The sequence below is a fragment of the Myotis lucifugus genome, unplaced genomic scaffold, assembly GCF_000147115.1.
Source record: "Myotis lucifugus unplaced genomic scaffold, Myoluc2.0 scaffold_0, whole genome shotgun sequence".
Taxonomy (NCBI): Eukaryota; Metazoa; Chordata; class Mammalia; order Chiroptera; family Vespertilionidae; genus Myotis; species Myotis lucifugus.
The window spans coordinates 45063403-45076984 of record NW_005871048.1 but is presented as its reverse complement, the minus strand read 5'-3'; the positions used below and the strand labels follow the sequence as shown (position 1 = coordinate 45076984).

The window sequence follows — 13582 nt, the reverse complement described above, 5'->3', positions numbered from 1 at the left end:
CATACTGAAGGATAACCATGACAAAAGTCCTCACTGAGAAAGTTCCTGGATCTACCTAATGCCACTGAGACAGCTACAAATAAACTACAGTTTCTGCAAATTATAATTGTCTTAAAAGATTTTTTTTCCCTTAAGTGATATTTCTATTACAAGAACACAGACTAGGTTTTATAATAGAATTCAAAAGGAAAAAGGAATCATTTTAAGCTGGCTCTGCCGAACACATACATCTCTGTGTTGCATAAAGTCTGCAGTTGGAAGACTAGTCTTCTTCAAAAGTGGTGAATATAGCTTCTGTGTTCTGATAGGAAAAAAAAATGCTTTATTGCTCTCAGGGATAGAACTTTTGATCATTAGGTGTCCAAAATTTCTACCAAGAACTGGGGGTATCGTCTAAACGAGTGCTGTGCAGTGGAAGTTTCTGAGAAGATGGGAATGTCCTTTCTCTATGTGCATGTTCTCCACACTGTGGCTACTGAGCACTTGAAATGTGACCAATGCAACGGAATACATTTTTATTTTTTTAATTAATTTAAATTTAAATAGCCACATGTGGTTATACTGACATCATAGTTCCAGATGTAACGTCTACTGCCTGTTATATTTTACATTTCAAAAAAGTGCAATTTTGTCAGTGTTTAGATATTAAGATTGCTTAGAGTGCATGGGAAGTTTGGAAGTTAAAACACTACATTACAAAAATTTTCATGTGGTCACAAAAGCCAAGAATTTTCATTTCTTTTTGTGAAAACATGTATAGCATTTGTGGTACTTCTTGATCTTTTAGCTAGCTTGATTTAAAAAAATTCCAGAAAGTCAGCTATCTTAATGCACACGTTAATAATTATATTACTAATTAGATGTTGCCTCTGGTGAAAATAAACGTAGGTTTAGTTAAGGCACTGGTACAGTTCTACTTTTCTGCTCAAGGGGAAGGACACAGGCCATAAATGACATAAGAAGTAGGAAACTTAAGATTGAGGGTCTGCAAAATGCTCATGGTCCCAACTCCTGACCTGTGGGACAGGCATGGTATGGGCGTGGCTGGATGCCTCATGGGTGTGCTCTGGGAGACACATCCCAGTCTCGGGCACTGCATATTTTTTAAAATATATTTTACTGATTTTTTACAGAGAGGAAGGGAGAGGGATAGAGAGTTAGAAATATCGATGAGAGAGAAACATCCATCAGCTGCCTCCTGCACACTCCCCGCTGGGGATGTGCCCGCAACCAAGGTACATGCCCTTGACCGGAATCGAACCTGGGACCCCTGAGTCCACAGGCTGACGCTCTATCCACTCAGCCAAACAGGTTAGGGCAACACTGCATATTTTTAGAGGAGTTGGGAGAAGACAAATGAGGTCAGAAGACCCTGAGCTTCACAAGTGGGATTAGCGTTATGCAGGCCTAAGAAACCAGTTCTTGAATGCTGGCTGCCCAAGAGGCTTGAATCCCAGCACTAGGACCAGGTGGAGTTCCTGAAGAATTCCCTGTCTAGCCAGGTAACCTGAGGGGGCGCCACAGGGCTCATCCAGTGAACCAACAGGTTGTCTCTGTCACTTGGAAGCAGTTGTGCTTCATAGATTGAGACAAAATATTGAAAGCAAGAAGCCTTACAGACAACAGTGTGGTGATGGCCAGAGGGAAAGGTTGGAGGTATCTGGAGGTGGAAAAAGGGGGAGAATGGGAACAGAGAGACTTTGCTTGGGGTGAAGGCCATTTGTTGCAGTGTGATGACGTTTTGTTGTGCTGTACACTTGAAACATGTATGGTTTTGTGAAACAATGTCACATCAATAACTTTTTTTAAAAAAAGCAAGAAGGCTTATCAAATTACAGCACAGCCTGTACATTGAAAAGCACATTTTAAATGATTTATTTGGACATAACAAATACTAACATAGTAACAGAATTTGTCAGTCAAAAATAATCTAAAATAAAATTAAAAACAAAACACATTTCATAGTATGTACATATGCATGTAATTCTGGGGACAGGTCTGATAAAGAATACTGCAACTTTATGTGTGTTTAGGAGACAAGTCGCTGTATGATTTTCAGTAATAAGCAGATCTTAGAAAAGTGGGACTAGAAGAGTATAAATAATAGGACGTAAAGATTCTAATCATTTTTATGTGGCCTTCTAATGAGAGCAATTTCATCTTTTAAAACTGGTGGAATTATGAAATAAATGAAACCAAACCCCAATAAGTCATTTCTTTCCTTAAAATTCTGTCATGGTGCCTCACTGCTTACACATTAGAGTCGAAACTCCCTAAACATGGAACCTAAGACCTCCTCCTTTTGTTCCCGAGAACCTAGATGGGAGTCTGAAATCTTACTTCTTCGGCCTCACAGATTGCTTGTTAATTCTGACACACATACCCCCCAGCCTCCACTGTGGTCTTTGTTCACAGTGCCCACTGGTCAGGCACTACCATAACTGCCACCCTCATCCTCAACCAAAATGCACTTCAAGCACTACTTTCCCTAAGGAGCCTCTTCTAACTTCTCCAGAGCTGGTGAAGTACCCCTATGTTTCTCTAAACCCACGTTCCGGTCAATTACTGCACTAAAGTGCTGTGTTTCTCTTACCAACTGAATGACGAACGTCTTCAGGGAAGCCAATTAGTCTTTTTAATCTGTGTATTCCCAGTGCTTAGTAGAGTGTTTGCTGTGCCAGGCGATGCAATAAATGTTGGTTGAAGAAAGGCCACGATGACATTTTTATGAACACTATTAATAACTCTTCAACCTAGTTTAACTGAAGGTGACCTAGGGTTCTATAATTTGAGAGTGGTAAGTATAGATACATACATTTTGCTCATTTACTGATGTTTTGGCCTCAAAGATCAAAAAGCAGGTGAGTATTAAGTGTGAAGCACTGGGGAGTCCTCTGATGATCCGGAGAAAATAGGGAATTGTGTGGGGAGTGGGTCAACAGATGATCCGGAGAAAATAGGGAATTGTGTGGGGAGTGGGTCCATCACCCCAGAAGCAGTAGCCTCAAGGTGTTCAGATAATGTGATTATTGATACAGGTCTAAACAAAAATTCTGTCTGCATCTAGCAAAAATGGTGCACATTGGATGGTGAGGATGTGAACCAAATATCAATGACCTGCTTGCAAAAGCTAAATGTGCTTAACAGTAGTATTAATAAATTTGACCTTTATCATTGCAGACTGCTACCTGGTCATCTGTAATAATTTCTAAAATGAACAATATCACCTGAATTTTACTAAAATATCAATACTCATACATTAAGGACTGGAAGGGATCTTAGAGATAATTTGGTACAATATTTTATAGATGAAAAACACCAAGGCCCAGAGAAACTAAATGACTCTGCTGAAGGTCACACAGGTAGTTAGAAAGTCCAGGACTTTTTGGATTGTTACTACAAAATTGACTTTTCTGCCTGCTATTACTGCCAGAGAGTAAATTTCATTATTTTTTCCCCTAAAATATACCACTGAGATTTGCATTGAAGACCAATAATAATAGTATCACTTTAGAAGAAAATTACTTTAGTAAAAACAAATTTATTTAATTCAGAGGAGGTGTTTCATAAACTATTCTCATATGATAGAAAATTTACCTAAGAATAATTCCAAGATTGTTTCTGGGGGAAAATAATTACCAAGCATTAAAATCTTTTAATTTGCATACCACAGAGTTAATGAGAGCTGAATTTTATGTAACTCTCTGAACCATTATTAATCATGTCACCATGCAGAAATAAATTTAATGAGCCAAATTATAATCTTTACAATTAACAGAATTAAACTTACGAATAACTAAATTAACTCTATTCACTAAAATTATCATATTAACCACGTTACACACTCAATAGGATGAAACCATTCTTTTGCATATGGCACTTTCCAATAATTTAAATAAGACTTTTTTTTACTTATTTGGTCATTTTGATAGCCAAAGAACTATATTTTCAGAAAATACAGATTTCAAAAATACATAAAATTCAGCAAAGGCAAAACAAGCCCTTAAAAACCTAATAACTCTGTGTTTCTCTCCAAACAACTGACTAAACCTAATTTAAACAAGGTAATTTCTTTTCATGGCCATATGACTAAATTAGGTATGGAAAAGCTGTAAGTGTGAGAGCTTCCATGGCTGTAACGCGATAGGACAGGGATGTGGGTGCAGCATCCCTAGAAGCTGAGCATGGTAAGCAGACGTTAACAGGGGTTGTGAGGCTCCCCAGGCTTACTGAGGTCATGCCAGGTGGGGGGTGCTGGGTGAAGAAAGAATCAGTACACCTGTCCAGCCTGTGAGGATATGTGTACTTACCTGATTTCTCCATTATGAGTTCATCTGTAGCCATGTCTGTAGGTTACCAATTTGAAAACTTAAAACTGCACCGCAGTGAGGTACCTGCAATCTTTGGTGCTGTGCATTGGTAATGGATTGACTCCTGATGCTGCTACAATAAAAGTATTTAAGTTATTGGGCATAAGGGATACCCGAATGTTAAGTAAAGTAACTAACACTGATCACTGTGACATTTAAAATGTAAGAAACACTTATATCTACTAATATTGTTTGAAAATGCTTACCCATATAAAATTTCCATTGTTATATAAAGACTTTCATGATGCAACTCCCTGGCTCTTAAATTTTAAAAAGTACAGAATAAAATTCTTAATCCTAAATTTTTATCACTGCTCCTGAGGTTTATGACTGAAGTAAAAGAAACACCCCAAACTGGTCATTTATGAAAGCATTAATTTGGTGTGAAACCTGCTTCAAAACTACAAATTATTTCAGACAAATAAATATATATGTTCACATTTATAAAAATTTTCCACATTACCCATAGAAACAAGTTTCATAAAATTTACATACGGAATACAATAAAAATCAGCTCTAATGAAGATTTCATTGTCATCTCCTAAATAAAGAGTTCTGTTCTTGAGGTATCACTCTGAGACATGCCAATATGGCACATTTGTAAAACAACCCAGGAGTCTATTCTAAAAATCCTGCCCAACACAACATTATCTCTATGAGACTAATAGGCTGAACTAGGCTTGTGTTTTTAAACAGGAAGAAATATTTTAATAGTTACAAAAATAAGGAGGCAGGTACTAGAAATGCTGCATGTCATAACACAATGAAACTTTGTTATAAATATTTTCATTATCCTTTTCCATTCATTTAAAAAGTTCTAGTCAAGACCAATAAATCAGCTTCATCTTCTATGACATCCAAAAAAAACAGAGATTAAAAAACAACAGTGAAGAATATTACTATCTTCATACATTATCATAGGATATAAAAAGCTATTAAATTCATCAGTGTCAAGAGCAAAGCATTATCCCCTATCTCACTGGAAGGTAGACACTTGATTCGGCAATACTCATTAACTGCCAGGTAGATTACCTGTGTTGACCATAGTACAATCAACTTATGAAGTAAAAATACTAGTCAAACGTACAGAGACACGAATACCAAAAATGATGTGTTTGTATGTACAGATATCCATATTGGGGCACACCTATCAAGTAATAAGACTGATTCATATGTTATAATCATAGTACATTAAAAATATATTGCCAGAGGATAATGGTCTCATATGTGAAAAAAATGTCCATATGAACAAGCCCGTGATTTATTGCAAAGCATAATTATATAGCAAATTCCAAGGAAGGTGAAATGATTTTCAAAACCAAAATTTTAAATTTAGTGGCTTAAAGCCACAGTCTGTTATTTTTTGGAGATTTCAGAAATAGTAGGGGTGGAGGAATGCTTTTCCTTTTTTCTCTTCTTTTTTTCCTTTTTGTGATGTTTCCCCTTTTTTGACTTATTCTTTTTTTCTTTTTTCTTTTCTTTCTTCTGATATTTTTGTTTCTTTGGTTTTGAGGTGTCCTCTTCAGCAGAACTGGATGAATAAGACCTATGGGCAATAATGTATACTGACTGATAACTGCATTCATAGCTGATAGGTAAATTTAAATGGGATTTTATCTGCCTTAAATCCTTCTTGGAGCAAGGAGGGAGTATAAACAAAGAACTCAAAATGTGCTGTATATATTTGGATTCTCTTAAAATGCTGAATTTAGAAGTTTTACTACTTGGTCACTGAAACTGACAAAACAAATATCTCTATTCTGCTCAACTCTAGTTATATAAGTTTCATATCCTTTATAATAAAAGCCTAATATGCTAAGTGTCTGGTCGTCTGGTTGGCTGTTCAACCAATCAAAGCGTAATATGCTAATGATATGCTAAGGTCGCTCAACCGCTCGCTATGACATGCCCTGACCATCAGGGGGCAGACAGTCAACTGGTCGACCAGTCGCTATGATGTGCACAGATCACCAGGGGGCAACAGTCGACTGGTAGACTAGTCGCTCTGATGTGCTCTGACCACGAAGGGGCAGATGCTCTGACTGGTAGGTTAGCTTGCTGCCTGGGTCTGGCTGATCAGGACTTAGCGAGTTGGGCCGGACATGCCCTGGAGCCCTCCATGGTCACTCCCTGGCTGGCCAACCTCCTGCATCCCTCCCTGGTCCCGATTGTGCACTAGTGGAGTCCCTTGGCCTGGCCTGTGCCCTCTTGCAATCTGGGACCCATTGGGGGATGTCAGAGAGCCGGTTTTGGCCCGATCTCGCAGGCCAGGCCAAGGGACCCCACTGGTGCATGAATTTGTGCACCAGACCTTTAGTAGTTATATATAGTTTTATATAGTTACATAGTTACAGTTTTATACAGTTATAAAAATTATAAATTTGGTGAGGATGAAAACTATTTTTCTGATTTTCAGTTTTTCATCCTATTGTACCCTTCAAAATTTTATAAGGCAAAGTTGCATTTACCAAGCCTTATTATATACACTAGAGGCTCAGTGCACAAAACTTGCGCGCAGCTGCGATCCCTAGGCCTGGCCAGCGATCGAAGCGCAAGCATTTAGTGTGGAAGGGCAGGTCCCAGCTGACCTCTGGGCTGTGGGCAGCACCTGGGCCCCCACACTCCCACACGTCACCCCTCTGCCTGAGTCACTGAACCCCCGCCACTGCCTCTGGTTGCTGCCTGTGGGGCAATTGGTGAGGTGATCGGGCCTCCGCCTGGCTCCCTCAGTGCCTGGGAGCCGGGTGTCGGCCCCGACCCCCACCCCCACTGCTGCCACTGGTCGCCATCTGCGGGGTGATTGGCGGGGCAATTGGGCCCTGCTCGCACCTGCCTTGGCCTGGCACCGCCCACTCATCTGCTCCACCATCCGGCCACAGTGCTGCTCTCTTTGGGGCCCATTGGGGCTGGCAGTGCCTCCATTGCTGCCCATTGTCAGTGCTGAATCGCTGACGCCCACCATATTCCACACCGCCCCCTGGTGGTCAGTACATGTCATAGCAAGTGGTCGAACTCCCAGTAGAGGGGACAATTTGCATATTAGGCTTTTATTATATAGGATAACTCACTTGTATTGCAATAACTTGTTAGCATATTCCATCAATCTTCAACCTTTTTCATCTCATGGCAAAAATACTAATTAGTAAAATTCTGCAGCACACCAAAAATATATATTACTTTTGCCGATCTGACAAAAAAAAAAAATAGGTATAATTTTGATTCATTCACACCAGATGGCTATTGCTGTGTTGACTGTTGTCATTTTTTTAATTGACAATGTAAGGAAAAAAAGGTCAGTGCCTCTGACTATATAGTCAGGTGTTGCATGTTTTAAAAATTCTGTGGCACTCCAGTTGAAAATTGCTGGCATATTCTTTTAAAAGAGCCACAAAGTAATGCGATTATATAAAAAGGGTTATAATTATATAACTCAGTATAAATGGGTAAAAGCTGAAAATTAGCAAAATAAAAGCACTTTTGTTCTTTCTCTTTTTTCTCCCTTTATTTTATTATTTCTTTTCCATTACCATTTATCCCTCATATACCCTCCTCCACTTCCACCCACTCATGTCCCCCCAGCAGTCATTGCACTGTTGTCCATGTTCATGAGTTCTTTCTTTTTCTTTTTGCTCAATCCCTTCAGTGCTAATTCTTTTGATTTTTTTCAAGTTAAAGTACTTGATTTCTCTAGATGCAGAGTGATAACAGATACACATTTGTTTTTCAAAATAATTTTCACTAGTTACAGAAAAGATGCTTTTAAATGAATATTCTATATAAATTAATTATAATGATTTATTATTATACTTTATTTTTCTAATATTACTGTAATACTAAATTGGGGAAAAAACTATAGAAGTCCTTCCTCTAATATTAAAAAAGAAAAAGAAAACAAAAAGTGGAGAAGCCATCTCTTAAGACCTTCTATGAAGTGTGCAACAACCTACCCTTACCCAAACCCCAAATATGTATGACTATATAGGAACTGCATCAATTTAAAATAGCATCTCAAGAGATAGTTCAGGGATCTAGACATTAGAAGCTAAAACCCAAACTAAAAAAAACTCCAGAGATTCAAAGAGGAGAAAAGTAAACAAATGAGACTACAAGGCTGTTTCTGCAGATTGACTTGTGTGAACTCCCTAACTGCCTGCCTTGTTTAGGGACCAGAAGTTCCTCTGGTTCTGTGAGGTTGTATTCCTTTCTCCTCCTTGTCTACTTACTTAAGACTTCTGGCCATTTCCTGAGCTTATTTACATGCATTCTTTTATTTCCTCTTCAACTCTACCATTCTCAACTATTCCCTGTCTTCCTGTTTTAAACAGCCTGCTTGGCCTTTGGATTCTACTGAGAGTTTCTTCTCTGCCTGCACAGTTTTTGTCTTTTTTATTCTGGAATCTCAATTTATTTTATTTTATTTTATTGTTGACACTATTACAGATGTCCCCCTTCTTGGTACAGCAACTCTATTAGGTGGCATTATCTCTGCTAAGGGTGCCTAGAAAAGTTCATATGATTTCAGCTCTGTCTGAGGTTTGTGAGGCCCAATATAGAAAAGCTTGAATAAATAATCTGTTACAATAAAACAAGTTTATTAGATTTGGAAGAAAATAATCTAACTTTCCCTATAAGCAAACCACATTGCTGTGGCAATGCAATAATTCAACAATATACTAGTCAGACTACACAATACACTTGAGGTCTATCTTCCTATTAGTTTTTATATTAAATATTATTATTTTAACTCCTAATAATTATTCCAATTTATAAAATAGCCGAGGTGTAAAAATGTATATATTAAATGCTCTATAAAAACTACAAAATGACAACACCTGATTTGCAGAATCTGCTGTCAAAGCCAAATTATTATTGCCAAGTGCTTTAAAAAATGTCTGTATGAAAAAAAAATGTCTGTATGCATATCTTTGTTCTAGTATTAATGAAACTGTACTCATTAACCATGGAAACAGTTGCTATTTAATTCCTTTAATCTATTTCTTTAACCAGTTAATTGTTTAAAAAATTGCTATAAAAATTCATAGGTGGCTGATGAAGGTTTTGAAAGACTTGAAGGAATTTTTAGCATGACAAGTGAGTATATAAATCCTATTAATAAATTAATATCTAGGCATGGCAATGATATTTTGAAAATACAAATATTTAAGCTCCCACCTCATACAAATGAGGAGGAAATATATATGTGAAGAAGTTAGACTTATATTCCTTTATAAGATTAGCTGATGTTCTAAAACTCAAAATTCTATAATATATAAAAGAAGGGGAAGGGTGTTCTTATTTATATCTTGATTTGCTCCAAGAAGAATATTTAAGGTGGCTAAGTGCTGACTTTATTTTTGATTCCTGAAATGAAGGACTTTTAATATTTCACTAAGACAATTGAGTATCTAACTTCTACTAAGAAAAAAATGTTAAGTAAACTGGATTATACAGGGAAAAAAAATTATAATCCATCCTGGATTCACAGTCCTACTTTAAAAAAATGTTAAAAAATACCTTTTCCTTTTTTTTTTCAACTTGATTTTCTCTTTGCTTTTTGCTTTTTTCTTCTCCTCTTCTTCATTTATTCCTGTGTGTTGAGGGGAAAGAATCAGGTCACTATGGGTCCAAATAATATAGTATGTACACATTTTTAAATTTTGGTTGTTGGTTGATGATTTCACTCGTTAGGATATTGAACTTTTCTTGTAACAATTTCCCCTTTCTTAGTTTTTTTTAAATTGAAGTATAATTGACATAACACTATGTTACCTTCAGGTGTACAACATACTGATTCAATAATTTAATATATTGCAAAACAATCACCACAATAAAGCTAGCTTACATCTGTCACCATATATAATTACAAAAATATTGTTTTTCTTTTGATGAAAACATTTAAGATCTAATCCCTTACCAATTTTCAAAAGTACCATACAGTAATAAACTAGAGTCACTATGCTGTATATTACATCCCCATGATTTACTTATTCTATAACTGGAAATTTGTACCTTTTGACCCCCTTCACCTATTTTGCCCCCACCCCCAGCTCTGCCTCTGGCAATCATCAATCTGTTCACTGTATCTATGACCTTAGCTTTTTTTCTTTATATCACACATACAAGTGAGATTATACTGTATTTGTATTTCTCTCTCTGACTTATTCTGCTTATCATAATGCCTAAATTGATTATTTTTATTATATGCTTTTAATAAAAATTTCAAATACTATTAAGTATATTGAGTAAAAAATTCTAGTATTTTAATGTTAATTCCTATAGCAAATCAATTTTTGATGGGCACCATTCCAGGCCTTAAAAAACAGAATGATACAATCAAGTATAGCTTTAAAATTTTCTTTTACAAACAAAATTGGGATTGTGGGACCCTAGGATCATGGGACAATAACAATAGACTTAATATTTATGCCATTGGTGTTCTAGAAGGAGAGAATACATACTGTTAGGAGAGGGTATAGGGCAGCCATGGGCAAACTACGGCCCGCGGGCCGGATCCGGCCCATTTGAAATGAATAAAACTAAAAAAAAAAAAAAAGACTGTACCCTTTTATGTAATGATGTTTACTTTGAATTTATATTAGTTCACACAAACACTCCATCCATGCTTTTGTTCCGGCCCTCCGGTCCAGTTTAAGAACCCATTGTGGCCCTCGAGTCAAAAAGTTTGCCCACCCCTGGTATAGGGACAGAAAGGAAGGTAAGGTTTCCACATTTTACTTAAACTGGTAAAGTGACAATACAAGTAGACTGATAAATTATGTATATCCAATACCTGGAGTAACCACTAAAAATACTATACAAAATACCACAGAAAAATTTAAAAACACCATGATATATTCAAGGACACTAGATGAATCAACATGGAATTCTAGAAGTGTTCAAGTGACACTAGATAAATCAAAGCACTATAGATAATTCTAAAAAAATGTTCAGGTAACCCTCAGGAAAGCAGGGAAAATAAAACAAAAAATGCAAAACAGAGAGAACAAATAATAAAATGACAATTATCCCTAACATCTAAATAATTACACTAACTTTTAAAAAGGATACCAATTAAAAGAAATTGACAGAGTGGATTGAAAAATATGACCCATATGCATAACATCTATAAGACTTTCACCTACTATATAATAACACTAGTGGCCCGGTGCATGAAATTCGTGCACATTGAATATAAATTAATTAGAAGAAATATTTTAATATAGCTATTCGCCCTTGCTCTATAATAGAAGTGTCAACCAAATTCACGATTGACAATGATAGATGGAAACATATGCATGCGATTGGCGCCAGTGAGAACTTTATATGTATTGAGCATGCACGAGTCAACTTAGCCTTTTATAGATATAGAATAAACTTGCTTAATTAGACCTGCTTTCTGATGTAGCTAAACTTTCTTCAGCCCAGTGAAGCACCCCAACTTCTCTTTCAGGTAATTTTCAGCAATGTAGCAGTAAATATCAACACGAAGATTATTATTATAGATCACACAGGGAGAACAAAGGGTAAAATATTTAACTGCAGCAGTGTTTGACAATATTCTGTGCAGTGAGAAAACCTGAAGTCATTTTCAAGGTCCACCATTTCTTACTTCTTTTCAGTCAGGTCAAGTTTCTAAACTTTTTAAATCTCCATTTTCTGGCTAGTGAAAAGAAAATAGGATTCCACCAAGTCTCCTATCTACCTACTCCAGAACTTCTGTGAGGATCAAATGAGATGAGGCACGGGAAAACACTTCACAGATATTTGGTTACAGTGTGAAATGTTTGCACCTGGCTATAAAACAAGTTGTGTTCCTGGGCTGAAGAAACTGCAAGGAGGCTAGTCGTCATTATGGAGAGGAAGCCAGGTGTTGCTATGTGATGTCATTACCTGACGCCCACAGCTGTGGGCTGCATTTTGCATCATGGCAGCATTGGCTGCGATTTGGTGGGGTGTCCCTCCAGGGTGGTGGCGAGGCCTGTGTCCCACTTGGGGGAAGTCAAGTGTTGCTTTGTTGGCGCCAGGTCCGCAGTGCCATTTCTCTGTAAATGGCCACTGTGCATCATGGCAGTTCCTGTGTTGAGCGTCTGCCCCCTGGTGGTTATTGCGCATCATAGCAACCGGTTAGACGGGTGGAGGGACACTTATTAGCCTTTTATATATAACTAGAGGCCCGGTGCACAAAAATTCGTGCACTGGGAGGGTGGGTCCCTTAGCCCTGCCTGCCCCTTCAACCGGCCCATCAGGGGAAGGCACCGCCCCCATCACCCTCTCACTGCTACTGCCTCTGGCCTCTCTCTGCGGGAGGCAACTGGACCAATCAGGGAAAGGCGACGCCCCCATCACGCCGCCACTGTTGCCACTGCCAGCCACTGCGGCTGCCTAAGCCTCGACCTGGCCCTTGCAGCAGCAGCTGCTGCGGCTTTGTCTGGAAGGACGTCTGGTCCAATTAGCATATTACCCTTTTATTAGCATAGACTAGAGGCTCGGTGCACAAAAATTTTTCTGATTTAATGTCTACTTGTTCCATCAATTATTGAAAAAGGTGTGTTGAAATCTCCAACTATAATTGTGGATTTGTGTATCCACAAAAATTTTCCCTGGGAATTCTATCAGTGGTTTGCTTCATGTATTTTAAATTTTGTTATTAGGTGCCTAAACAATATTTTTATGTTCTCTTGATTAACTAAGCCTTTTATCATTAGGAAAAAAAACTATCTTTATCCATAGTAATATTCTTTTTTTTGAAATCTGCTTGATCTGACATTTAATAGTCACTTTAGCTGTTTCTTGAATAGCTGTCTTTTTTTTTGTAGTTACAATAAGTTCAGAATGATTAATTGTAAAAATGCCCCAACACTTCCCACCAAAAAAGGTTGAGTAACTAAGCAAATAAAAAATATAGGTATGGGAATAATTACCTCATCCATTTAGGAATGATGGATAACTAGCCCACTGACTAGATTATATAGAAAAATTAGTTCTAATAGAAACAAAACAATCCTAGAATTCAATAAATACTTATGCAGAGCCATCTACCCTTAGGAACAACCAGTACTGACAGTAGGATATGAGAATCCAAGCACTGAAGACAAAAGTTTATTTTAGAGAGTTCAGTGTTTCTGTACTACCACTCTTAAAACTATTCCACGTTTATTTATTGAGGTTCTTTCTGAGACAGAATGTCGAAATGTACACAAGCGTAGCAGGGG

The 13582-nt window shown here is 37.4% G+C and overlaps 1 protein-coding gene across 1 annotated transcript in view; it reads right to left on the bottom strand.

Annotated features, from left to right (window-relative positions):
* Positions 1–3521: 3521 nt before the first annotated feature.
* Positions 3522–13582, bottom strand: part of SREK1IP1 (SREK1 interacting protein 1) — a 30688-nt gene continuing 20627 nt past the window's right edge. Inside the window, exons 4-5 of the mRNA XM_006081411.3 lie at positions 9885–9957; positions 3522–5916 (exon numbers count right to left, since the gene is read on the bottom strand). Coding sequence (XP_006081473.1) covers positions 5727–5916; positions 9885–9957 — 263 coding nt within the window. The 3' untranslated portion in view covers positions 3522–5726. The remainder of the gene's footprint in view (positions 5917–9884; positions 9958–13582) is intronic.